The sequence below is a fragment of the Drosophila navojoa genome, chromosome X (genome assembly GCF_054131105.1).
Source record: "Drosophila navojoa isolate 15081-1374.11 chromosome X, UAZ_NAV_1.0, whole genome shotgun sequence".
NCBI classification, from domain to species: Eukaryota; Metazoa; Arthropoda; class Insecta; order Diptera; family Drosophilidae; genus Drosophila; species Drosophila navojoa.
The window spans coordinates 24,581,292-24,606,477 of record NC_142895.1 but is presented as its reverse complement, the minus strand read 5'-3'; the positions used below and the strand labels follow the sequence as shown (position 1 = coordinate 24,606,477).

Sequence of the window (25,186 nt, the reverse complement as noted above, 5' to 3'; positions counted from 1 at the left end):
ATAAATACAAAATAAAAAATCATCTGCTCTATTTCGAAATTCAAAAATATGGCTCTATTTTTGTAATGCTTGAAATCGAAATCAAAGTAATACACACTATATATATCCATATACACAAACACACACACACACACATACACACCCACACATATATATATAAGTATAATGTATGTACAGTCTGTGTCAAAAATATTCCATATTATTTTTCATATATTTTCCTTAGTCTGAACAAAGAGAATTTATTTAATTGTATAGAAAATATTTGGCTAAAGATATGAATGTATATTATATGTATGTAACTAAATGATTTAGCGAAATTTCTTCTAATCTAATGTACAATTAGTTAGTGTTACACACACACACTCACACACACATACACATGATGGCCCGAATGTTTGAGAAGCTCTGCATTTGATGCTGCCTACAGTCGAGGGCTTTATAAACACATTTACACACCCACACACAAACACACATAACACACATAAAGCGAACAGAGATCGTTATCCAGCCCACCCAATTCAGCGCATCTTAACCCTTAACCCTTAGCCCACAACTAACTAAACTTAAGCTTTAACTAAATAAAAGAATATCCGAGGAATGCGTCTCTTGTTCTCTTATTGCCTAAATGGATATCGTAATCACTCTCCTTTCATTATCCTAGACATTTGCATAAGTACTTCCATTGTTCAGCTCAAGAAATCAATTAAAAGTGAAGAAGAAGAAGAAAACTCTGTACATAAACTAAGAACGAACCGAGCCCAAGTCCAACTGCTTAAAAATTAATCCAAAAATCATTAAGACCGAAGCCTACAAAAAACGATCGAAATATTTAAAAATATAATATATATATATAAATATATATATTTAGTACATACGCTATCATTTTCATTAAATAAAAAAAAAGAAACAAATAGAATAAATAAAAAATTGCAAAATAATTTCGGTATTTGTAAAGTGAATTTCATTTGCTGAATACTGAAGATGAACAAAAAAAAAGAAATGATCAAAACCCAAAACAAAAATTGTAAAAAAATTAAATAAAACAAAAAAATATATAGAAATCGAACAAAAAATTCTGTTGCTGTTTTATTAAAAAAAATAACTATTTTTACAGGGAATACCAATACATCGCATACTTTTATGGGAACAGTACGAAACTTTACAGATCAGCGAGCACAATTCATATGCTGCATATTTTCAGGATGAGCTGAAAACAATCGGGCCCAGAAATGCAGATAGGAGATTAAAATAATATGGGGGGCTACCGAGTGCATAACAGTCTAGATTTAAGACTTCCCAGAGGGTGACAATAATACTTATAGGTTTTTTGTAGAAAGTGGGATCCATTTTGGAGATATTAAATTATATACTCTAGAATGTTTGAAAGCATATATAAAAATAATAATAAAATCTTAGTAGCTATAGGCAGATATATATAGAGATCAATGTGTGAGCATGAATAACGATAATACTAAACTGAAAATCATCAGTCAAGTGTATCATTCCAGGACCATAGCAGTACCCGATTCACTGTTAAGATCTTCAGCTATACGAGATATAATTTTACAACAGAACTTTGAGTTCTCAGTTCTCAATTGAAAGACAACGTTTAGCTTTTGAAGTAAAAGGCTCACACATTTATTAATTCGTTAATTATAGTTAATTTATTTAATAAATACACGCACATTAATAATACAATAAAACGTTCTCAATTTATCAATATACTCGTAGATAGTTCAAAAAAGCGTTTCTATCTCTTTTCTAATACTCATCCGTTTATCTGTCTATCTCATTCTATCAGAGTCTGAGTCTGTGTCTGTCTCTGTCTGTCTGTCGTCGTCGTTGTGTGTTTAACTAATGCCCATAAATACATATATGTAAACAAATCACAATCCATTAATTGTGTTTCTCGTATTCTCATATCAGTTTATTCAGTTTTCAATACGATTCATCAAAATTTGTCACCTCTCGCAATAAATGTTAGCTAATAAATTGTTAATATTTTGATTTGTTGTTTATAGTTAATAGTTAATATTAAATATTATGCGCCGAGTAAACCAATAAAGCCAAAGCAACGCATTGGACCAATTTGTATTAGGGGTCAACCGGTAACCACATACCCATATATGTACACATATCTAGGTATATGTCTGGCTCAATGTAAATACATATACGTATATCTCGATCGGTCTTTGTTTTTGTTCTTGTTTTCTTTGTAAATTTAAAAACAGTTTTACTTAAATATGAATTTAGTATAAGTTGTAGTTTGAAATATTATCATATAACTAACATACGTATGTATCTTCAATCTTCAATCTTTAATCATCAATCTTTCAATTCCTAAATGGAATGCATAGCTAATAACGCACACATCTAAAGAGATTTGCTTTTTGTTAAGGCTAAAAAATTACAAGCTATTTAAGTATTGGCGTAGAATTTGTTCATAGGCCTTCTTCATGGACCTACATTAGTTGTTTCATATTTTTTATTTATTTTTTTTTCATTTTTTTGGTTTCGTTTTTATTTAATTTTTTTTTTCAAGTGCTAAGAGAGTTGCTCGCTCGTTTAGCTTTCGGGACGAGAGCTTTAAGTTTTGCTATGCTTAAGTTGCAAAAGTTCCTTTAGGCAGCTTTAAGTAAACAGGTTCAATTGAACGAACTAGTTGCAGTTGCAGTTCATTCGTTCCAAGTCTAGGGACAGCAGTTTTGTCATTGGTTCCAGAGGTGTGTATCTGTGTGTGTGTGTGTGTGTGTGTGTGTGTCTAGTTATATATATATGTATATGTACTATTTAGTTTAATCTTAACTCTAATGACTGCAATGTGCGGCACCATTTTTTCAGGGCGCTGGCAAAATGTTTTTGAGGTAACGGTAACAGTAACGGTAAACGGCAAAAATTATAGCGGCAATTCAAATGAAATTTCAAATTCGCAAGCAACAAGATTCGCCAGCCAACCACATTCTATATATATATTTAAGCCACGATTCGCTGTCGGCTAAGCAGAGAGAGAGCGAGAGAGAAAATACAGTCTGTTCAGCTAATCGAATGCGCCGGCAACAACAAAATTTGCCGCCAGCTCGCGAAGCCGCTAAATACATACAATAAATACAATTTAAAAAAAAAAAAACTAATACTAATTATAATACAAAAAAAAAAAAAGAAAGAAAAGAAAAACTCCTCTGCAAATATCACGCATCAGCAGCCAAGTGCCAGTTCATAACCACATCCACCAACCGCATCCAGAGTACAAGTGGAGCTCACTCGATGCCAAAGGTGTTCGTCTCCTCGACGGCCAGCAGCAGCTTCTCGTAGAGCAGCTCGGGCGTGGGGTAGGGCGGCAGGTCGAGCCGATTGAAGCAGGTGTGGGCGCGAGGCAGCGCATTCGGCTTGCCCCACTTCTCGATGCAGAAGCGGCGCGGTCCGGTGGAGCCGCGCAGCGCCGAGAAGCCCTCGTACGGTATGCTCGAGGTGCCGGTGACGAACTGCAGCAGGCGCAAGCGCTGCTCGTTGCTGAAGCGCTCGATCACCTGCCAGAACCAGATGATCACCTGATGGTTGTCATGGTAGCCGGAGCGGTATTCGGTGTTCAGGCGCCAGTCGTTCGTGTCGATCTCGGCGGTGCCCGCTATCACCAGCTCCAGCTCGCGTGCGTCGAAGACGGAGACGAGCCGCGAGTCGACCACCTCATAGAAGCCGCGCACCAGCGACTCTGTTTGCTCCTGCACGCCGCGCTCCAGGCGCCACTTGATCATGCGCTCCAGATACTCCTTCTTGTTCTTCTCGTTCACAATCAGATTCTTGCCGCCCGGCTTCAGCTCGCGCTCGACCACACGGCCCAGCAGCTCCTCGGTCACGCAGAAGGTCAGGCCCAGGTCGACGCCAGTGCCGATGTCGTTGTCGCGTATCCACTGCAGCGACTGGTGGAACTCATTGTCCAGCGACTCCAGATCGCTGAGGGCCACCGGCAGGCGCAGCAGCGCCTTGTAGAAGGGCCGCGTGAAGAACGCGTCCAGCAGGTATTGATGGACCAGAGCCAGGCCCAGCACGCGCCCGCTGAACCGGAACCAGTCGTGGCAGTTGTCCACGAACGCCGACAGCGGCGACACCTGCACCGTGTACGTGTCGTTGGCGGAGTACTCGAACAGTCCGTAGTAGGGATTGAACAGCTCGCGCGACAGCAGAAAGAAGAACTCGCGCGATGGCCCGCCGTAGTCCAGGCCCTCCTCGGTGTCCCACAGCACGGCGAGGCGGCCGCGCTGCAGGTCCTTCTTGTTGGCCGACATGATGCGGCGGAACGCATCCTCCAGCAGATGGCTGCGCCGGATGTGCAATCTGTGAAGGAGAGAAACAAGTCAATCTCAGCTCAAATCGTTCACTTGCCGCTCTCCTTCGGCTGCTCACGTACTTCAGCTTGTGCGGGCCCTGGCCGTAGCCCTTCGACTCCAGCTTGCGATAGAAGCTGCGCAGCTTGGCCTCAAAGTCACGCCGGAATGGCGGCGGAGCACGTTGCGGCATACGTGTGCTGAGCACCGGCGAGCCCTGCGGACTCCGCTCTTCAATAGGAACATAGCTCATGATCTCCTGCTCGAACAGGCTGCAAGAGACAGAGAGAGACAGAGAGAGAGAGAGAAAGAGAGAAAGGGACAGAGATTGTTAGTTATGTATATACAGGCGTAGTTAATTTATTTATTAAGTGAGCCGAATCGGAGCTGATGGCATTACGTCAGACAAATTACTCACTTGGCCGCAATCGATTGGCCCCAAGTGCTCCAAGCCATGTGGCTAAGCTGACACTTTGGTAATGAGACGCATTAACAAGCAACTCCCCAGCAGTGGGGTGCTATCAGCTCCAGCATACTCGCTACATTTTAATCAACTTGAAGATTATATAGTCTACCCCATAATCTATTTAATACTATCTCTATAAAAATATTTAATAAAATGCCTATGAAGCCAATATACCCGTTTTCAATTTACTTAAGAGTAGCGTGTGTCAAGAAATCGAAAAAATATTTTTGAATGCGCATCAATATATTGTATATAAAATCTAAATTAATTATAGATCATTTTAATCGATTTCCTTTCGCTTTTAAATAGAAATAAGATTGATCTTTAATCTACAAAATTAAGATGATTAATATAAAAGATATTATACTATATAATTTATTTAGTCAAAAATTATCGTTAAACATTTATCGCCTATCAAAAACATGTACGAAATAAATGACATTAATAAAAGTTATGAAATAATTGAACTAAGAATAAAAACTCTCTTCGATTGTAAATACATATCGAAAGGCCAGCAGAGTTCATAATGACAATAATTTTTAATTATTGCACAAACTTCGTTTTATTGATAAGAAATTTCATTTCTCATGTATTGCCCAAACACCTTCGATTAGATTAGCTAGTCAAAGAGCGTGTTGTAAGCCGCGAAGCGATCAAAAATGTGGAAACACGGATATAATGTCAAATCAAATAATGCACGAGAGATCAAAGAGGAAAGTGACTAGAGACTGGAGACTAGAGACTAGAGACTAGAGACTAAAGACTAAAGACTAAAGACTAGAGACTAGAGACTAGAGACTAGAGACTAGAGGCTAGAGAGACTAGAGAGACTAGAGAGACTAGAGAGATTAGAGACTAGAGACTAGAGAGACTAGAGAGACTAGAGAGACTAGAGAGACTAGAGAGACTAGAGAGACTAGAGAGACTAGAGAGACTAGAGACTAGACACTAGAAACCAGAGACTGGAGACTCGAGGATAGAAGGATGTACACTGGAGGCTCGAGGCTCGAGGTTCGACGCTCAAGCTTACAAGATAGAGCACAGAGGAACAGGTATGATGCTAGAAGATACAGGATAGAATACAGAGGATAGAGATTTGAAACTATAGGCTAGAGGCTCCGCTGTTTCTTGAAGTGAATACTTAAGGCACTCGATTCGAGTAACTGGGATTTCATTGTGTAATAGTATACTTCTATTTGGAACTAATAATTCCACTCAGATTGTAAATTTAGAGCCCAAACTCTCATAATGGAAGGCCCTTTGAAGAGAACAATCATTGTCTGACTATAAATATGCACAGAAACTTCAGCCAAAACTGAGCAGCAATCAAGGCATCTACATAGCCGAGCACACCCGATCGATGCATTCTGAATAGAAGAATATTTATTTGCTGCTATCGAGCTGTGTTGCATCTATCGCAGCTGAAAAGATCTATTGCCATGCGATGCCATTGGCAGAAACAATGAATTGGCAGTCAGCATAAAACTTGTTCAAGATTTTCCATTTGTTAAACATTTGTATCAATGAGTGAGAAAAACAAAGTGTACAAAAAATTGGGGGTAAAACGCAGCCGGAAGAATGAAAACTAACCGCAGCGCAGGCCTTGTCGAAGCTTTTTCCAATGGGCGATGACGGTCGTGGGCTTTAATAATATCGGGAAATACGAATATTCTAATTGCTGATTCATAATTTCGTGTTGCGTTTTACTTTTGTTTTTTTTTTTTGTGTTTCTTTTATTTTATTTTTATGTTTTTTTTTTTAATATTTTTTTATTTTTGTTTCGCTTACTTTCTGACCTTCAACTTGAATTTCGAAAATTGGCCAATTAATAATACAAATTATGGCGATCGGTGACTGCCAGCGATCAATAGTCCGCCAGCGAGGGCGCGCAGGGGTGGGCGTGTCTGTGCACTAGTGACAACAGTTTGAATGCAATTAACGCCTCTTTTGCGTGCCACGGAAATGACTAATTCCCAGCAGTAACAACAAAAAACTAATAAAGAGCAAAATCAAAGTTAATAAAACAGAAATGAGCATGTAAGAAAGTTCTAGACTGACGGAAGTGCTCGACTAGCAGATACCCTGAGCTGAGCCCTGAGTCAATCAATCATACGCTGCATAGCTTTGTATACCTAATGTGTGTATCTACTTATATAGATAAAGCTGATTGCTCAGTTTTCTATTTATATATAGGCTCACATATAGTGGATAGGATTGGCCTAAGCAAAACTGTTGGGCATTTATCAACGCCTGAGTTCGAACCTGAATTTCCGTTTGTATCATATTTGATGCATTGCCTCTACTCTAGAAATTCATCTACCCTAAGAGTTGGAAACTGTATCTACGAGCGCACCGTCTCATTTCACATGCATCGCCTCTACTCTGCCCTTACAGTAAATGTACTTAGGCCACACTTGGATTCGAACCTTGATTTACGCTCTTTCCTTCCCTTTCGTTCCAGTAAATAGATTGAAGACAAAAACCAAACTGTTGGGAATTCTTCTACGATTGAGTTCGAACCTCGAGCTCCCCGCGCGCATCATCCACGTGCATTGCGCCTCTAGCTTACCAGCTAAGCCGCAGCAGAGAATTCAATTCCAATCATTGTTCTACCTATCGATTCAATTTATCGATTCTATACATCACGATTCTATTTAACGAATTTATAGAGCAATAGCATACAGATAAATGTCATTTTTTATCAAGCCCTCTTCCACCTGTAACAAACACTTTGCCGTAATCAACATACCCCAAGTTCCCTAAATGGGTTCAGGGCATAAAAACGAAATAAAAAAAGTTTTGTTTTCTGTCTTGTTTTTGAAATGGTAACTGATCGGCAAATATAATTTGAGCCGTGTCAAATTACTTTCAAAATTGACTGAATTTAACAAATTATTAACGAAAAAACAGAAGCAAAAACAACAAAATGAGAAAAGGCAGCACAGGAAATTTGCAATTAACTTGAATTGAGTGCGGCGCAAAACGCGCGCGCGACTTTAAACGCGCTCGCGTTTTTCGCCGCTTGTAACAGATGCGGGTGCGTGCCATCCCAGTTCGCAGTTGAGGATCGAGAATTCCGGTTAGCGGCAGCTCAAAGTGCATTGCGAACTGATGACACAATGGGTCAGTCGAAAATGTTGGGTGCGGTCGATTTTAATTGAATTACGAGCTTTACGAGCTTCCGTTATTGGAACAGGCAGAGATCCGACCAAGCATATACAGACAGCCCCTATAGCAATACGAACACACACGCATGTTGAGCAACTGCCGAAGAGCTCGAAGCAAACATCTTGAGATGTACTTGTACCTACTTGTAGTACTGCATAGTGTAATATCGTCTACAATACTCTTTATCAACTCGAAGGGCTAATGAACTACGCGACTAGGCACAGTTTTTATCAGAGACCCACAAGACTCACACATACATAAATACGATAAAAATAGCTTCACATGCGAGTGTTATATGAAAATAAAGCTCTAGCTAGGCTGCACCCTTATCGCGGCTCACTTCTTGAGCTCTGATTTCGAATAACTGTTATTATTATAAGGAATAAGAATATTGGTATTTGAATATAAGAATATAAACAATAAAACACTTCGATTAAATGAAATATTCAGCTTGGTTTCTGATCAGTTTTAAATATAAATATATAAACTAAATTAAAAAAAAAAAAATTTTTAAATAGAACAAAATCTGTCAATCTAAACAAATTTTTAACTTAACTATTTATTATAATTTTATTTATTTAAATATTATTTTATTTTGTATATAATTTCATGGGAAAAAATAATATAAATATTTAGTTTTTCTTGCAAATTCTACACTAAATGTTGGTAAGACTAGGGCTCTACCACTTGGCCATATATCTATGAACATATATGTACTACATCTACAGATAAATGTGCACATATATCAAGTATTTGTTGTAAGTTTTTAAATGATTAAAAAAAGAACTTTTGTAGTCTCTCATTGCAGATCAAGTTTTTCAAATTCCTTGACAACCTATCTCTCATCCCCTGTCTCTCTGTCTCTGTCTCTCTATATAGAAATTGCTATATACTTTAACACCATTCAAATATATTCCCATGCCATCAGCTTCAGTTTCAGCTCTTCAGGGCCGCAAAAATATTCTGATATCGCAGCAAAGGGAAATTCCATAAGTCTATAAACATATATCCGATGTACACAGAGAATATATCATACATATGTATATATATATATATATATATATATATGTATAAATATGAGATAACTTATGCTGGTCTCATTTCCGCAACAGCAGCAACAACAACAACAACTTACTTGGCCCACATGGTGTTATAGGTGAAGCTGAACTTGGAAAATATTCCCATTTGATGCCCCAGTGGATAGGTGAATTAACAATATTTAATATAGACACAGAAACTGGGTTGACCGACTTTTGAATGCCCGACGAAACCAAAACAAACACCTCGCGAGTGTTTTTTGGTAACTGGACTGGACGGCGCAGGTTCTGGAGGTGCGTAGGCGTTGCAGCCAACGCCGTGCAGTTGGAGCGAGAGGCAAGACGCGATGGGAGGGAGCGAGGCCCGATAGCTGCGCTGATAAGCATACGGTACGATAAAACCATTGTCGGCTGCACGAGTATTACGAATTTAATAACAAAACGATGTCGCAACTAAGCCCCAACATCAATGGGCAGAATGGGAGGCAATTGCTCAGAGGGAGAGAGAGGGAAGAGAGGGGATGGTGGATGGGGGCATTTGGGTGGTTTGGGTGGTTTGGGTGGTTTGGGATGGTAATCCAGCCGATGCGACCACTGGCAGTTGCAACAGCTAAACGATTCTCATCAATTTACAACTGGGCAGCCCCAATTGGAATTCGAACTCGCATTCGAAGAGCGGCACGATAAGCGCTCAACATGTTTCGAATTGTTTCTCAATTGGATTGCGTGAAATGCGAGTGCAAGAAGGCGAAAACACTTCAGACTAAGCCCATTCCAGGTCTCAATTAGTCTAAGTAATCGGAGCTAAGATACGATCAAGATCGACATGAGTGGCATAAACAAAACTACATTCTAAGCGACACATACCCTGTAATCGTGGCAGCAGGGGCATATTGGCTGTGCACGAAAAACACTTGAGCTAGAACAGCTCAACTGGAAGAGAATCCACATACACACACACACACATATATATATATGCAGTTATGCCGATAAGAGATTTGCCCGATTTGCCGGCGTTGCATTCCTGAGAGACACTTGATAGATGGATCTGCATTGGGTGGCAAATCTGCCGCCGAACCGTGGGAACTGCAACATGTGGCAAGGAAGCGTGCAACTCGATCTGGCGATCCTCTGCACAGTGCCTAACGACGCAGTGTCTGCGGACCGCGGACTGAAAAGTGCTTTGCACGCGTAATTCGTGGCCCAACTCACTCAATGGGATATGATTCATGCGACACTCGTATGTAGTAAACAATTAGAATGCGGCCCTGTAATATGAGAACTCAGGATGTTGACGTACTCGTCCGTACCGCTCGAACACAACGGACACTGCATGCATTTCGCGTGCTTTTATTTATTTATTTTTTTCGCTCAACAAGTTTCCGAATTCCAGCGGATAGAATAGCAAAAACAAAATATTTACAAACGCAATACAAAGTAAAAGACGGAGTCTATCAATGCCATACAATGCTTTACTCTAAGAACTTCTTTGTGTATTTGATAAGCATTCCATCATTATGAGATATACATATAACATATTTTCTTCTATTTAATTATTTCCATCATGTCTATACGCCTCTTTAGGTCTGCGTTAATTATATATCCTTGCTTTTAGGTCATCTTAGGAGAATCAGTCACGGTGCCCAATGGTAAGCAGAAACATAAATATTATGATCACCTGAAGATTCTGTTGTAGTTTAGAATTCGGATAGAAAAGCTTTCCCTTATTTTCTCACTATCTCTCTCTCTGTCTCTTTTTCGGTCTTTCTCTAGCTCTCACTCTCCAACCTTCTATTACTCTCTCTCTCTCTCTCTCTCTATCTTATTGTCGCTCTTTTTCTTAGCCTCTCTCTCTCTATTTACCTCTACCTGTCTCTGTCTCTTTTTCGGTCTTTCTCTAGCTCTCACTCTCCAACCCTCTGTTACTCTCTCTCTCTCTCTCTCTCTCTATCTTATTGTCGCTCTTTTTCATAGCCTCTCTCTCTCTCTCTCTCTACCTGTCTCTGACCCTCTCTCTATCTCTACCTCTCTCTCTCTCTCTACCTCTCTATCTTTCTACCTATACTTCTCCCTACCTATACTTCTCTCTGCCTCTACCTCTCTCTACCTATACTTCTCTCTACCTCTACCTCTCTCTAACACTCGATCTCTCCTTTCCTTTACCTCTCTGTGATTCTCTTTCTCTGTCTCTCTACTTCTGTCTATCTGTGACTGTTTATCTCTCTTTCTATCTCTGGTTCACTTTCTCTCTACCTCTACCTCTCTGTTGCCCTCTATCTCTCTAACTCTGTCTCTACCTCATCCTCTTCTTCTCTCTACATCCACTTCTCTCTAACTCTAACTCTCTCTCTCTCTCTCCCTCTCTCCCTCTATTTCTTATTCTATTTTCGCCGCTCTTAACTATATTTAGCTATCTCTTTTTATACAACTTCGTTCTGTACATCAAATTTAGTCTGCAAATTCCTTTTCGGTAGTTTCCCCTAACACTTTCCATCCTATCATAGTTCAATAATATTACTGCCCATACTTGGTCGACATATTATTGACATAGCTTTCTGTTCTTACCCAGACGGACAGACAGGCCAATCCATGCCCTACATAAAACTCATCTCATCGCTTTGATCAAGAAAATGTCGCATAGAGCATCGCACAAACATTATGCCCTGAGAATCCAATAAATTTTAATGACTAAAATATAACAGTATTAATTACGTTTACTATTGATGATTTCACTTTTAGTTTTCAAATTTTGTACACCCCGATTCTCCATGCATTTCTCTAAAATGGCGTAGAAGCTCATTATTTCTGACTGCATTTTTGTTTTTGTTTTCGCAAGTATCTTTATTGCATTCTAGCAAAATGTTGACATCTTTTTATTTTCCAAGAAAACAAATACCGACTCATTTGGCTTAAGATTTGTGTAGTGTAGCACTGATATTTGTTAATACATGTCTATATATGTAGAATTAGATAAGACTAGAGGCTCCGTCAACTTGATTCCAGAGAAATATTACAATATACAATCAGCTAGATATTCAGGGACAAGTCTATGAGTAATGCATTAACTATGCATCTTTACTCTCCACTCGGACATATTTCACAATTTGCAAGTGATTCTCATTAATTTTTTTTTTTTTTTTTTTTTTGTAGTCATGATTTAAACTAATTTATTGACACACAGCCATTGTTGAGGCATTGGCCAGGACGGCAGAAGCGGGGACCTACAGCATCTAGGTTTAGCTACTTACACGGCCCACACGATGTAGGCGGCCTTTGACAGAAAGCCCATGTTGTAGTGCGCCCAGAGCCTTGAGCACGGAGTGGCTGAACATGCCGTTGGATGCTTGAGATTCTTTCAGCACCGTTCGCAGTGCCAATTAAACAGATAGCATATAATATAAAACAACAACAAAAACAACAAAAAACTACGAGCAATTTTCAACTTTTAATTTTTAATTCTTTTTTAATTTAAGCTAGTTTTTAGCTAGTTTTTAACGTATTTTTTAATGATTTATTTATGATTTTATTTATTTATTTATGTATGTATTTATTTTTGTATTTATTGAATTTTTGGCTCAGACACCGCCGAGAGTTTCGCACGCGCTGACAGTTAAAATGCTTCTGTTTATTTTCCGTGCTTTTTTTCACAGTTGAAAGAGGCGCGCGAAATGAAGCGAACACAAACTGAGAAATTAGAATCGTAATCGGAATGGGGACTCCTAGTCGTAGTCGGAGTTGGAGTTGGCAATCGGAATCGGAGTCAGAGCTGTTCGGTTCGGTTCTGTTCTGAGTGCCCGGCGTATTTGTAATGTCGAATAGCAAACGCAGAATGGACGTGTTTGTCTAGCGCCCAACTCATAAATATGAAATTGAAAATGGAATTAAGCGAGCGCACAAAATATACAACAACAACAACAGCAACGAGAATAAGAACAACAACAACAACAACAACACACAACTCTATAAACCAACAGCAAAGAAAATTATTTAATTGATATATATTTTTTTTTCTTCTGTTTTTTTTATGTGTGTGTTTGCCGAAGTGCAACCGAAGCGCAGCCGAGCAATTGCCGAACTTTAAATTCTGCTGCGCCGGCGTCAACAGCCGTCGACAGCGCTGTCAGCTGCGACTGCGGCTTTGGCTTTGGCTTTGACTTGCAAAGGGCTGCGCCCGAGTTGCTGCTGATGCACTTTGATTACACTTGGGGTTGGCATAGGCGCAGGGGACGGGGGAGCTGGAACTGGAACTGGAGCTGGGGCTAAGCATGTGTGCATCGATGACGACTGTGGCATTGGTCATGGCTATTGCTGTGGCTGATCACCCGATCGCCGGCTGTTATTGGGCCGGGTCTAGCTGACTGGCTGGCAGTGGGGGCCGGATTCAGATTCAGCCAAAAGGCGCGTCATGCTTTTAGCACGCCTCATAATGGCTGCAACTGTGCGCGCTCAAAGCCCAGCAACAAACCCAATGAACTGTAAACCATGCGGCACGACGACAACTCCAACTACAACGACTAACTGCCAAGATTCGCCTTTAATGGGTCAAATGAAACAAAAATAAAACACACGCACACGCACACAAGTGGGAGCAGGGCAGACACGACTAGCAGATACCCTCACCCAATGCCACCATCAATAACAGACGATAGTTCTGAATAGGTTTCAAGTCGTATACCCCTCTCTAACATATTCTTAGGGGTTTCTCTTCCAACCTCTCTTCTATATGACAATTACCTAGCTCTAGCACTTTATATATACAAATGTATATTCATCGATAAGCTTGTCATCACGCTCTTCACTTTTTGTATTTCATTTCACACATACATATATACAGTAGAGCTCATTATCAATAAACACCATTTCATATAAGCCAAAAGGCAAAGAACCAGAAAAAGAAGAGAGTGATGAAGTGTATTGGAAACTCTATAAAATACACATGAATCTCTCTTTGAAATTTGGAGACTGTCGCTCTAAAAATGTAGGACATATAATTTTACAACTATTCATCGATTACATGCTTAATCGATAACAAAAACGAATAAGAGTAGTTATCGATTCATAAAAACAAGTTCGATCTGCACTCTGCTGTTTCAAGTCTTTTGTCCTCATATCATTCTGATATGACTAAATCGACTCAGCTAGTCGCATTGATCAAGAATATATCCAATTCATGTGGTCTGCCACGCCTCCTTCTGCCTGTTACATACCTTGAACAAAACCAATATACCCTAATTTCCCCGCTTTAAATGGGTTTAGGGTATAACCACACAAATTTGTGAATAATGTCATCATACCCCTTTTTATAAATTTTCTATGCGTAAGGGTATATGAATAGACCCTCGCCCAGCAACAGCAACAACTACAACTACAACAACAACAACAACAACCGGGAACTGAAAGCTTGTCAACGCTTCAACGCTGCCCCAATGATCATTATGACGATCATGAACGTGATCATGATGATCGTTGCCAATAATGAAGATGACGCTGCTGCCACACCCCCCGGTCAAAACTTAATATCCGAGAGCCAGAGAGTTGCAGCTGGAGCCGTCGTTGTCGCCGTCGCCGTCGCCGACACCGAAACCCTGCCTAGCCAATAAATTATGGTTTATTGGCAACGCTCATTTGTCGCAATGCCAAAAAAAAGCACAAAAACAAAAATCGAAACTGGGTTAAACTGCGTCGCGGCGCGTCTCCTCTTCAAGGGATTAGCACGAGAGTCAATGTGGATGCTAAAAGTTTAAAATTAGGCGCTTCTCTCTCTCTCTCTCTCTCCCTCTCTTTTTCCTAAAAGGGAGCGGTTCATAATTTTGCATATCACAAATAAATATATAGCTGATATATAATGGAGCACCACTATGGATCTAGCAGATCGAGGGAGAGAAAGCGCAGGATTAAAATAGAGATAGGGAGAAATACTAAAAGAGATATGGGAAAAGAGCAAGGGAGCGGCAGAGACAAACAGGGCTTGGGAGAGACAACAAAGAGAGAGAGAGAGACAGAGAGAGACACGCACACATAGGCAAAGAGAAAGATAACATGAGTGAATAGAGAGAGAGAGAGAGAGAGAAAAAAAAACAGAGAAAAAGATATACATACGCACAAAGAGGATAAAGAGGAAGATAAAGGGAGAGAGATATAAACTTATATGGAGAGGAGAGAAAAAGTAAGACTCCCATGAGAGAGAGAGAGTAAGAGAGAGAGAGAGAGTAAGAGAGAGAGAGAGAGTAAGAGGAGAGAGAGAGAGAGAGAGTAAGACAGAGAGAGAGTAAGACAGAGAGAGAGAGAGAGAGTAAGAGAGAGAGAGAGAGTAAGAGAGAGAGAGAGAGAGTAAGAGAGAGAGAGAGAGAGTAAGAGAGAGAGAGTAAGAGAGAGAGAGTAAGACAGAGAGAGAGAGAGTAAGAGAGAGCGAGAGATAAAATAGACACACAGACAGAGAGAATGATACAAAAAAAGTGAATAGAAAGAGAGAAATGCAAATAGAGAAAGAGAGATACGCACATAGACAAAGAGTCAGTAAATAGGATGAAATAAAACGAAAGTGGAATACAAGGAGATATAACAGTAGACCTAGAGAAATACAAATAAAAGCTCAGATGGGCAGAGAGAGAGAGAGAGAGAGAGGGAGCTTGACTGAATTTAGCTAACTATTAACTATTTTTAGGTATTAGCCTACGCTTCAAATTCAACCACTAGCTGAAGTGAATAAAATAGCTAAAAGTCCCAGATACGCCTGAGTAAGCAAGAGTCGAAATTTCTAACATTTCTATGAGCCATGCCAAAGCCAGAAGAATTTCAAATTGTTTATATCTTACTCCAGAAATACAATGTCTTATATTCAATATGAAATATTTTCAGTTGAAATTCTCGAGGAGTTTTTAAATGGAATCAGAGTAAGTTGATCACTTTAGCTTGGCTCTTTTTTGTTGCCTATTATAAAAACTTGTATAAACAATATGAATAGTTTACCTTATACGAGTATATCTAATAAGTCTTCGAAAGGGACTCGATCTTTTATAAGAGAAGGAAGATATTTCGATAACACTTTGGTATCAATGCCTTTTTCTCTTTATCTCTTTTTCTGTCTCTTTCTCACAAACGATCTCATTTTTCATCAGAGTCACTTATCCATATGGAATAACTTCACTTTCGAATTGTAAAAACAGAGCTTAAAGTGAAAGGTAGTTTGTATTATAGACTATGCAGCACCCTGTTACTTCCAAAATTAATCGCTAATTCAGTTGGGTTAGATCTTGTTAGAATTGGTTTATATTGCATTTATTCATATCGTGATCACAGTCGTTGCGAATCATTTTCTGAGTGTGTAGAGGCGTCCCATGTGAGTGGACAGATCAGCTTATCATATAGCATATATATAGTCGAGTGAGTTGTTGGCCTACCCGCACTCCCACGCCATGGCAATGCCAATATGGATTCGGTCACCCAGTTATTGGGATGCAATGGAGCGGATTAATTTGTCTAATTGAATGCAATTATCTCTCGCACAGCTCCGATTAGTGGGACAGCCGCTTGACGCTGTCTTGGCTAATGCCGGATAATCTGTGGCTTAATCTCTTAACAAGTTGTTTATATTAAGGTCATGCGAAATGCATGTGAATAGTTCCTCAATACTTGTGGTTGACTCAACAATTTGAAGAAAGAAATATTGGCAATTAGTCAATAAATGTGAACTGCTGGCTAATGCCTAAGGAGTCGGTGCTGACGAGGTAAATACGCTCAATTTGTTGCTTGCTTTGGAAATAGTTTGTTAACCTTGTTGTTAATACTAGAGTTATTGTTATTGTTGTTGTTGTTGTAATTGCTATTAAAAGTGTTTTGGAAAATACGTGAATAACCTTCGCGGCGATTTTCAAATGCAATTAACACACATCGTCTACGACGACGATGAATGATGATGGCGAATGCACTGAAGCAGGACGACCAACACCACCAACACCACCAACACCACCATCAGCATTGACCACCATTGCAGCAGCGATCAATCCAGCCGATGACGCAGCCATGGAATCGGTGCCAAAGCCTTTGCCAAGTGCAGCCGTTGGCTCTTTGACTCGGCCACTGACTGTGGCTCCAACCGCTGCACAGTGGCACCAGATGCACGAATGCCCTCTAATTAATCCATTAACTGTTGCTGAACAAACCGCGTATCATAGAGCCGCGTATCATAGATTATATCTACTGATCTAATGAATAACGAACGATAGAAAGGGATCAAATAATGAAAAAGAATATATCGTAAATTATTGTAGAAAGGGATCTACAGACACGAAAAAGACTTTTTAGAGCTTATATTTTCTAAGCTCCATTTTCTTTTCTGAATCAATTATATAAATTTTTTAAGTATATATATGTTGTACAATATATGTACTTACAATATGAAAGTCTCCCCAACTAATAAAAGTTCTTGTTATATCTTTTGGATCTTGAAGAGTTGAAATGGGAGAATAGAGAATTAAAGACACCAGAATGGAGATTCAAGAGTACAGAATGGGGAGTGCAAAGTGCAAAGAGTATACTGGACTGTGGACAATGGAGAATGGAGCATATAGAGCTCAGAATAACAAGTAAATATTAGATATTTGATAGCCCAAGAGGGGAACGGGTGGTGTAGAGATTGAAGTTTAAAGAGTGAAGAGTGGAATGTAAAGTGTGGAGAGTGAAGTGTAGAGAATGAAATAAAGTAGAGGGCCTTTAGCGAAGTTTCTTAAGTGGAGAGTGAAACAGGACACTGAGTAAAATAGTTCTATCTAGTACAATAATATTATGATTGTAGGTATTATTATGAGACCTTTCTCTTAGCTCCGCATTGGCTGCACACCATATTATATATTATGTATGTAATATACTCTAATAACGGTCACTTACCTCAGCAATATGGTCAGTTGTAGATCGTGGCCCAGACGCTCCAGAGCGGGCACGCCCTCCACTCTCAAGATGTTTATTTTTTCGCGCAGTGATCGAGACACGGTGTGTTGGCCTTGACGTTCGCGTAGTATTTCCAAAATATTGGGCTGTCGCAGAAAGGCAATAACCTGCCATTGAAAGGGAACGACATTAGATAAATTAAAAATATTTCAATAAAAGTTATTTCAGGCAAATACGATTATTTGTTGATTTGAAAAAATTGGTTGAGTTTGTGGAAAAATGTACAAACATTAGAGAATTCTATAAATTCGTGAAACTAACAATCTATATAATTGCTAAAATCCATTGATAGATGCGAGAGTTAGAAATATTTTGGAATAAGTTCTGAGCTCAGCTTGAAAGCAATGAAATATTAGATGAAATATTTGATGAGCGATATCCGAGTACGAGATGATGATTAAATCTATATTTATCTTAAATCTCTGAATGTATGTGTATCCTAACTCGACTTGAAACTGGTAAAAAATTGGATTTTATAAATAGATAAAAATGAGCTTAGATAATGAGTAGTCTATATAGTAAGTATATCCATATAGCACTAAGACGAATACAAGAGTGGGCAAACATTTGGATTCCACAGTGCGTAAAGCTGTTGGAACTCAAGCTCTGATTAAATGGAATGGAATGGGAATGGAACTAAGATTGTATATAAATTTATAGCCATAGAGCCCTCGGAGCATAATTTCTGGCTCTGATTAGTACGAGCGAGATATATAGATAGCATAGCTAGATTTGGGATGGAGTAATGGAGAAACGGGATAGCTATATATCGAATCGACTTAGTTCAATTAAGTCGCTATAACTTGCCTTTTCGTTGTAGGCTATGGGCACATCTTCGTGGCCCGCGGCTGCTGGGATGCCGCTGGAGCTGGAGCTGGAGCTGGTGCTGGGGCCGCCGACGGCGCCGCTGAGGCTCAGTGCGCAGGCAATGGCCGCCGCCGTGGTGCAGTTGTGCTGGCTGGCGCCGGCTGCTTGGTTGCCGCTGCCACGACATGGACGAGGTGGCGGCAGCGGCGGTACGCCCGACACCGAGGCCGACGCGCTGCTGGAGCCGCTCGAGTTGATGTGGCCGGCGGTGGCCGACAGGCAATTGCCATCAACGAGATCCGGTTGCGCCTCTCGCTGCATATACTGGTGCGAATGTGGATGCGGATGCGAATGCGGATGCTGCTGCTGTTGCTGCTGCTGCTGCTGGCGATGGCGGACAACGCGCGGACACTCGACTGGCAGGCGAGGATCCATGAAGGAGGTCTTCCGGTGCTGGTGGTCGATGAAGAACTGCTTGCCGGACTGATCGATCTTGGTCTCCCAGCAGGAGGGCAGGTCGCGGCTGAGCTGCGCAAAGGTGTTGACCAGGGCCACCAGATCCTTGTTGTACTGATAGCGCTGGAAGCACTGCGGATCGCGGCGAATGCGCATCACCATGTGCTTCAGCGCCGCGTTCCGGTTGTAAATGGCCAGCGCCGCCTCGTTGGTGTGCAGCAGCGAGTAGAAGTCCGGACGGCAGAGCATCAGCACCGCCGGATGTATGGCCAGGTTGAGCGAGGCGGGCGGCACCGCTGCCCCGGCGGCGCCAGATGCCGTTGACCCAGCCGCTGGGCCACTGCCATGTGGAAGACCGTAGAGCTGATTGGGAGCCGCGTGGGTCGCTGACGGATCGGCCGAGTGCATGGACAGGCGGTTCTCATTGGTGATGGTGCGCCGTATGGACTGGTAGCGTCTGTCCAGCTGCTGCCGGTGGTGCTGCTCGCGGCCGCCGGGACCCGTGCTCGGACCTGGCCGCTGCCAGGATGTGGTCCGTGTGGTGTGATCAATGTAGAATATGCGCCCGTGGCTGTCCATGCGCGCCTCCCAGGCAGGCGGCAGCGGTGCCTCCGCCATGGCGCCGCAGCCGCCACCGCCGCCCGCGCTCTCCATGATGCCAGCGCCAGCGGCAGCCGCTGCAGCTGCCGCCGCCGCCGCTGCTGCCGCACTGCGCTCCGGTATGGAGGGCAGGCGAGTGCTGCTGATGTGCAGCACTTCCGTGCTGTCGTCCACATCTGCTCCATGTGCTCCGCCAGCGCCGGCCGGCGAACCGGGCGGCGTCTGCAATTGACTAGAGTTGGGCTCCGCTGCTCCCGATGCTGCTGCTGCTGCGGCCGAAGCGGAATTGGCAGTGACGGCCTGCAGACGCGCATGCCGGCGCGCGTGATGTGTGGGCGTGGGCGGGCAAACCAATCCACCAGCAGCACCAGAGGCTGCCGCCGCACTGCCACCGCCACCGCCACCGCCGCCCACGCGCTTCAGCAGCCGCTGCTGTGGCCGTTGTGCATGAAAAGTGGGCGTGCCGAGGGGCGGCGGCGGCGCCAAAGGCAGTGGTAAGATGGCCTCCAACCCGCCCACGCCACGCCCGCGCGTGGGCGAATGCTGCGACTCGGGACTGAGGCTGAGATCCAGCGGCGAGACGCTGCGCGTGGAGCAGCCCGAGGGCGGGCTGCGCTGCAGCTTGGGCGAGAGCAGCAGTCGAGGCGAGTTGTTGCTGCTGCTGCTGGCCAAGTGGTAGGACTCATCGCTGCCCGCCGCTGATCCTGAGCCGGCGGCCTTGCCGTTGGACAGGGCGCGGGTCAAGGGACGGTGCTGACGCAGATAGGGAAAGTGATGAGCACCGAGGCCATTCGAGTTCGAATTCGAATTGGAGTTCGAGCTGCCGCTGGCGCTGCTGCCGTGCTGCTCCTGCAGGGGGAATGTGGGAAACTCGTAGGTCATGTGGGCGGGCACCTTCTGCGTGCTGATCGTGTTGATGTAGCTGTCGGGCCCGATCTTCTTCTGGATCAGCGGCTTGAAGCGCATCGGCGGCGGACTGGCCTCCGGCTGGCCGAGGAGGCGCAGCGGCGAGTTGCTGGCGCCACTGTAGCTGGGCACATCCTCGCCAGGCATGCGCTCGTCCGTGTCCAGTATGTCGAACTTGAAGACATCGCCCTGCAGCTTCAGCTCCCGCCCAACGGCACGTGGCGGCCACGAGCGCTCCAGCGGACGATGCTGCGCCGGCGGCTGGCGCAAATGCTTCTGCCGGCCATGCGCTCCGCTGCCCAGGTAGGCGCTGGCCTGCAGCGCTGCTGCGGCGCCCAGTAGACTCTCGACAGCGGCTGCTTCTTCGTCCACGTCGTCGTCGTCCTCGTCCTCCTCCTGCCCGAGCGACTCCTCGTTCTGCTGCTCGCGCAGCTCCGCCACACTCAATGTGTCCACCATCTCGGCGGGCACCGTTTCGAAGCACTCGCGCGCCACCCACAAGTTGAAGCTATCCCCATTCGCTGTCGTCGCGCTGGACATGGCAATCGGCTTGCTCTTCTTCTTGCAGACACCGTTCTGGGGCGAGAGCGTCCAGGATTTGCGACGGGCACCGCCGCCCACGCTGCAGCCGCCATCGCTGCCGATGCTGCCGTTGCAGGAGCTGCTGGGCGACAGAGCAGCTCCAGTTGCCGATGCCGATCCCAATGTCGTGCTGCCGGGCGTCTCGCAGGATTTGGTCGAGAGCAGCGCCTGGTGTTGATTGCGGGGCCTGGCCAATTCGCCGTTGGTAGCAACCGTTGAAGATGACGCTGCTTCTACTGGCGGATCGTTGATTTCGTTGTTCATCTCTGGAGCTGCTTAGAGAGATAAACCCAAGAATTTAGCAAAAAGTGAGATTGATTGAAAGATTTGCTTACTCTGATTGAGCTTTTTGCGCATCAGAACATCGCCGACCGCATCTTGTTCCAGCTGCTGCAGTTGCTCAGTGTCCGGCTGTTGATCCGCGCTCGGTCCATTGCTCTCGCCTATGATTTCGGCATCTGCGTCACTGACGCTCACTCTGACGTCACTGGCCAGAGTCAATGCACTTTCGAATGCCGTTTCAAGTTCGTCGCTTTCATTGCCATTGCGCGCCTCATAATAAGCATCCTTGGCATCATCATCATCGTCATCATCGACATCATTGTCGTCATCATCGTCATCATCTTCATCATCATCACCTTCGCCATTATCCGCTTGCTCATCATTATTATGCGCCGTTGTCACTTGGCTGTCTTGCTCAGCATCCGACGAGATTTCGCCACTTACAATGCCCGCCGTTGCGGTAACGTGCGCTGGAGGTTCCATGCTGCTGATCCCGCTGCTTACCCCGCCCCAACGGCTGCTGCGCCTGCTGCTGCTGCTCTACTTTTTTATAGATTTCCTGTTTCGCATAATATTCGCTGCTATAGTCACTGCGCTGCGCTGGTGGTTCGTGCTGCTGCTGCGTCGTTGTGTTCTTGCTATCGATAATTTTAAATGCTTGCAAATCAGCTGTTCAGTGGACCTTCATCTTACCACCACTGTATGCGCGCAGACTACAACAACATTGCCCTCAATTGTAACAACACTGTAACAGAAATAAGATAACAAAACGTAAACAAAAGTATGACCGCATGCAAACAAGAGTGGCCAGCTTGTTTTAGTATTTTCGCTGCTGCCTATGCTGGTATTATTATTGTGCATATTGGAAATATACTAAATAATAAAAACAGATTTTAAATTTAAACTTATATTAATTTTGCCGCCAAGAGTTTTAGAAACTAAATGTGCTCAATATATATACATAGATTAGTTGCTATCGTTAGAATACATAACATGCATGTGCATTCGTGTGTAATACCCGAACTGACTATATTATAATAAAATAGATACATATCCTATTAAATAAATGTAAAACGTTCATTTATTTCGCCAAACGAGAATATTTAATATAAATTGATCAATTAGCCACATGAAGCTCGCCTTTTGCATTCACTCTCTCTGCCTTTCTCAAGCCAATTGCCTCTATATCGCTTTTACGATCAACGTACTGGTCCTAAAGCGACGAATAATGGGAAAGAGCACATGTTAGTTAAAAGTAACGGCACTTGGCTCGTAACGGCATTCGCCTCAATTTATGTATGTGTATATGTACATACATACATATAGTTTTTGAGCAAGATTAGCTGCGTCAACTTTTGTTTAAACAATGTTTGTACGGACTAAAGACTTTGAAACCAAATCACCCGCAACTTTATTCGAATGCGACATGGAAGGCAGCGACAGCGGCGTGAACACAAGAAAAAAAATTAAGAAAACGCCGAAGCGAGCGACTGGAAAGGTGATCTGCCAAAGCTTTATGATCACGTACAAAGATTACTTCCAGCACAGCTCTCTGCACGGCGTGCAGTACCTGGGCGAGGAGAAGCGGGCGACGAAAGATCGTATTTTTTGGCTATGTGCGTTCGTACTGTCCATCTGCTGTTGTGCCACGCTGATCATGAGCACCTACAACAAGTGGAACGAGACGCCGGTGATCGTGAGCTTCGCGGAGAGATCGACACCCGTGTGGAGTATACCCTTCCCCGCCGTCACCATTTGCTCGGAGACGAAGCGCGTGCTTCAATCACAGAGCAACAATACGTTTGCGAATCTCTTCAGTCAGTACACGGCGGAGAAGCATAACTCACATGTTTTCCAGCCACCAAATGTTACGTCCAAGGAATTGGAAGAGTTTCGTACGATGCTCCACGTGTGCAACACGCACAGCATCCAGCAGGACATGCCACTGATTCCTGGTGATGAGCTGGACTACGCCAAGGTGCTGGAGAGCATGTTGCCGCCATTCAACCGTTACTTCTTCTACTGCCGCTGGCTGAGCCGCTTCAACGAGTGCGACAAGTACTTACGGCCAACGCTGACCGAGGAGGGAATCTGCTACACGTTCAATGGTCTGCGACCCACGGATATCTATCGGAAGGGCACCTACCAGTATCACCAATCCGCCGAGAACGTGTCTGAGTCGAAGTGGAGCCTGGACAAGGGCTACGATGCGTCATGCGATGTGGAGACATATCCAGCTCGTGTGCTCAGCGCTGGCGCACGCTCGGGCATCTTCATGACATTGCAGAGCTTTGAGCAGGAGGTGGACTACGCCTGCCGCGGACCCGTGCAGGGCTTCAAGGTGTTGCTGCACGCACCGGACGACGTGCCGCAAGTGTCCAAGCAGTTCGTCCGCATCCCCATGGGTCGAGAAGTGCTGGTAGCCGTAAAGCCAAGCATGATAACCATGTCCGAGGGCATTGCCGAGTATGATCCGCAGCGGCGACAGTGCTACCTCGGCCACGAGCGTCCGCTGCGCTTCTTCAAGGTTTACTCCGAGTCCAACTGCGAACTGGAGTGCCTGTCCAACTTTACGATGGCCAAGTGCGGCTGTGTCAAGTTCTCGATGCCCCGCAGTCTGGACATGCCGGTCTGCAGCGAGAACAAAATCCATTGCTACCACATGGCCGAGCGCGAGCTGTTGGTGCGCGAGTTTCACCGCGTTCGCAGGCTAAATTCAAAAGACGCGTCAACGGACACCAGACCCCTGGAGACGGCATGCAACTGCATGCCCGCCTGCACTTCGCTCGTATACAATGCGGAGACTTCGCAGGCGAACTTCGATTTGCATGAAATGCTGGCGGCCGAAGGAGACACCGAGTTCTTGCGCGACTATCCCGGCTCTCAGATGTCTAGGCTATCCATTTTCTTCAAGCAGAATCAGTTCATCACCTCTAGACGTTCCGAACTGTACGGCGTAACCGAATTTTTGGCCAATTGCGGTGGCATCTTTGGTCTCTTTATGGGTTTCTCAATACTAAGCCTCGTGGAGGTGGTATACCACTTTACATTGCGTTTCGCTGTCAACCTGAAACAAATGTACAAAGTGGACTCGAAGGCAACAGCCGAATGTAAAATTTGAACTTTTCATTCGCAGATTTTATGCTGCGCGTGCAAACAGATCCAAATTTCTGTATATGTATATTAGTTACGGTTTATTTTATTTTTTATTTTAGGTTTTTTATGTTATTTGTTAGTCTATTTCATGTAAGAATCTCAGGTTTTTTGTTTTAAAACATATGTAATACCTTAAAATTTGTTTATATTTATGTAGTTGATTTGTAAATAAATTCGATTTATTTTTCGCGCCAATCTAAAATCGATAAATATTAGCATTTTCTTTTTTTGCCAAAGAGCTAAATGAATCGGAACGTACTTACTATCACCACTAACCAGAGAACACATAGACTAGACAACTAGTGGAAAGCTTTTTGCACGCTTTTTCTTGGACTTAAGCACCCCAGACTGCTTTGAATTCGCTCGGCGAATTACTTTTAGGCTCGAGCAACGAAAATATACGAAAGCACAATCATTTCGCTTCACGCGCTCGACCGAGATGGTCAAATGTTGAACAA

General features: G+C 43.4%; 2 protein-coding genes across 4 annotated transcripts; one reads left to right on the top strand and one right to left on the bottom strand.

Moving 5' to 3' along the window:
• Window positions 1–1,900: 1,900 nt before the first annotated feature.
• On the bottom strand, window positions 1,901–22,349 carry Hecw (Hecw ubiquitin protein ligase). Of its 3 annotated transcripts, XM_089263489.1 has the most exons (5): window positions 21,626–22,349; window positions 18,747–21,562; window positions 17,880–18,046; window positions 4,406–4,594; window positions 1,901–4,332 (listed from the first exon to the last, which is right to left on the bottom strand). In XM_089263489.1, exons 1-5 carry the CDS (start codon window positions 22,053–22,055, stop codon window positions 3,258–3,260), a joined length of 4,677 nt encoding a protein of 1,558 aa, XP_089119615.1. In that variant the 5' UTR covers window positions 22,056–22,349; the 3' UTR covers window positions 1,901–3,257. The 3 variants fall into 3 exon arrangements, with proteins under 3 accessions (XP_089119615.1, XP_030245751.1, XP_089119616.1); XM_030389891.2 differs by lacking the exons at window positions 17,880–18,046; window positions 18,747–21,562; window positions 21,626–22,349 and adding an exon at window positions 12,242–12,415; XM_089263490.1 differs by lacking the exons at window positions 17,880–18,046; window positions 18,747–21,562; window positions 21,626–22,349 and adding an exon at window positions 9,092–9,490.
• Window positions 22,350–22,790: 441 nt separating this feature from the next.
• On the top strand, window positions 22,791–24,938 carry rpk (ripped pocket). Its single transcript, XM_030390382.2, has one exon. The coding sequence runs from the start codon at window positions 22,939–22,941 to the stop codon at window positions 24,691–24,693; it is 1,755 nt and encodes a 584-aa protein (XP_030246242.1). The 5' UTR covers window positions 22,791–22,938; the 3' UTR covers window positions 24,694–24,938.
• The last annotated feature ends 248 nt before the right edge of the window (window positions 24,939–25,186 follow it).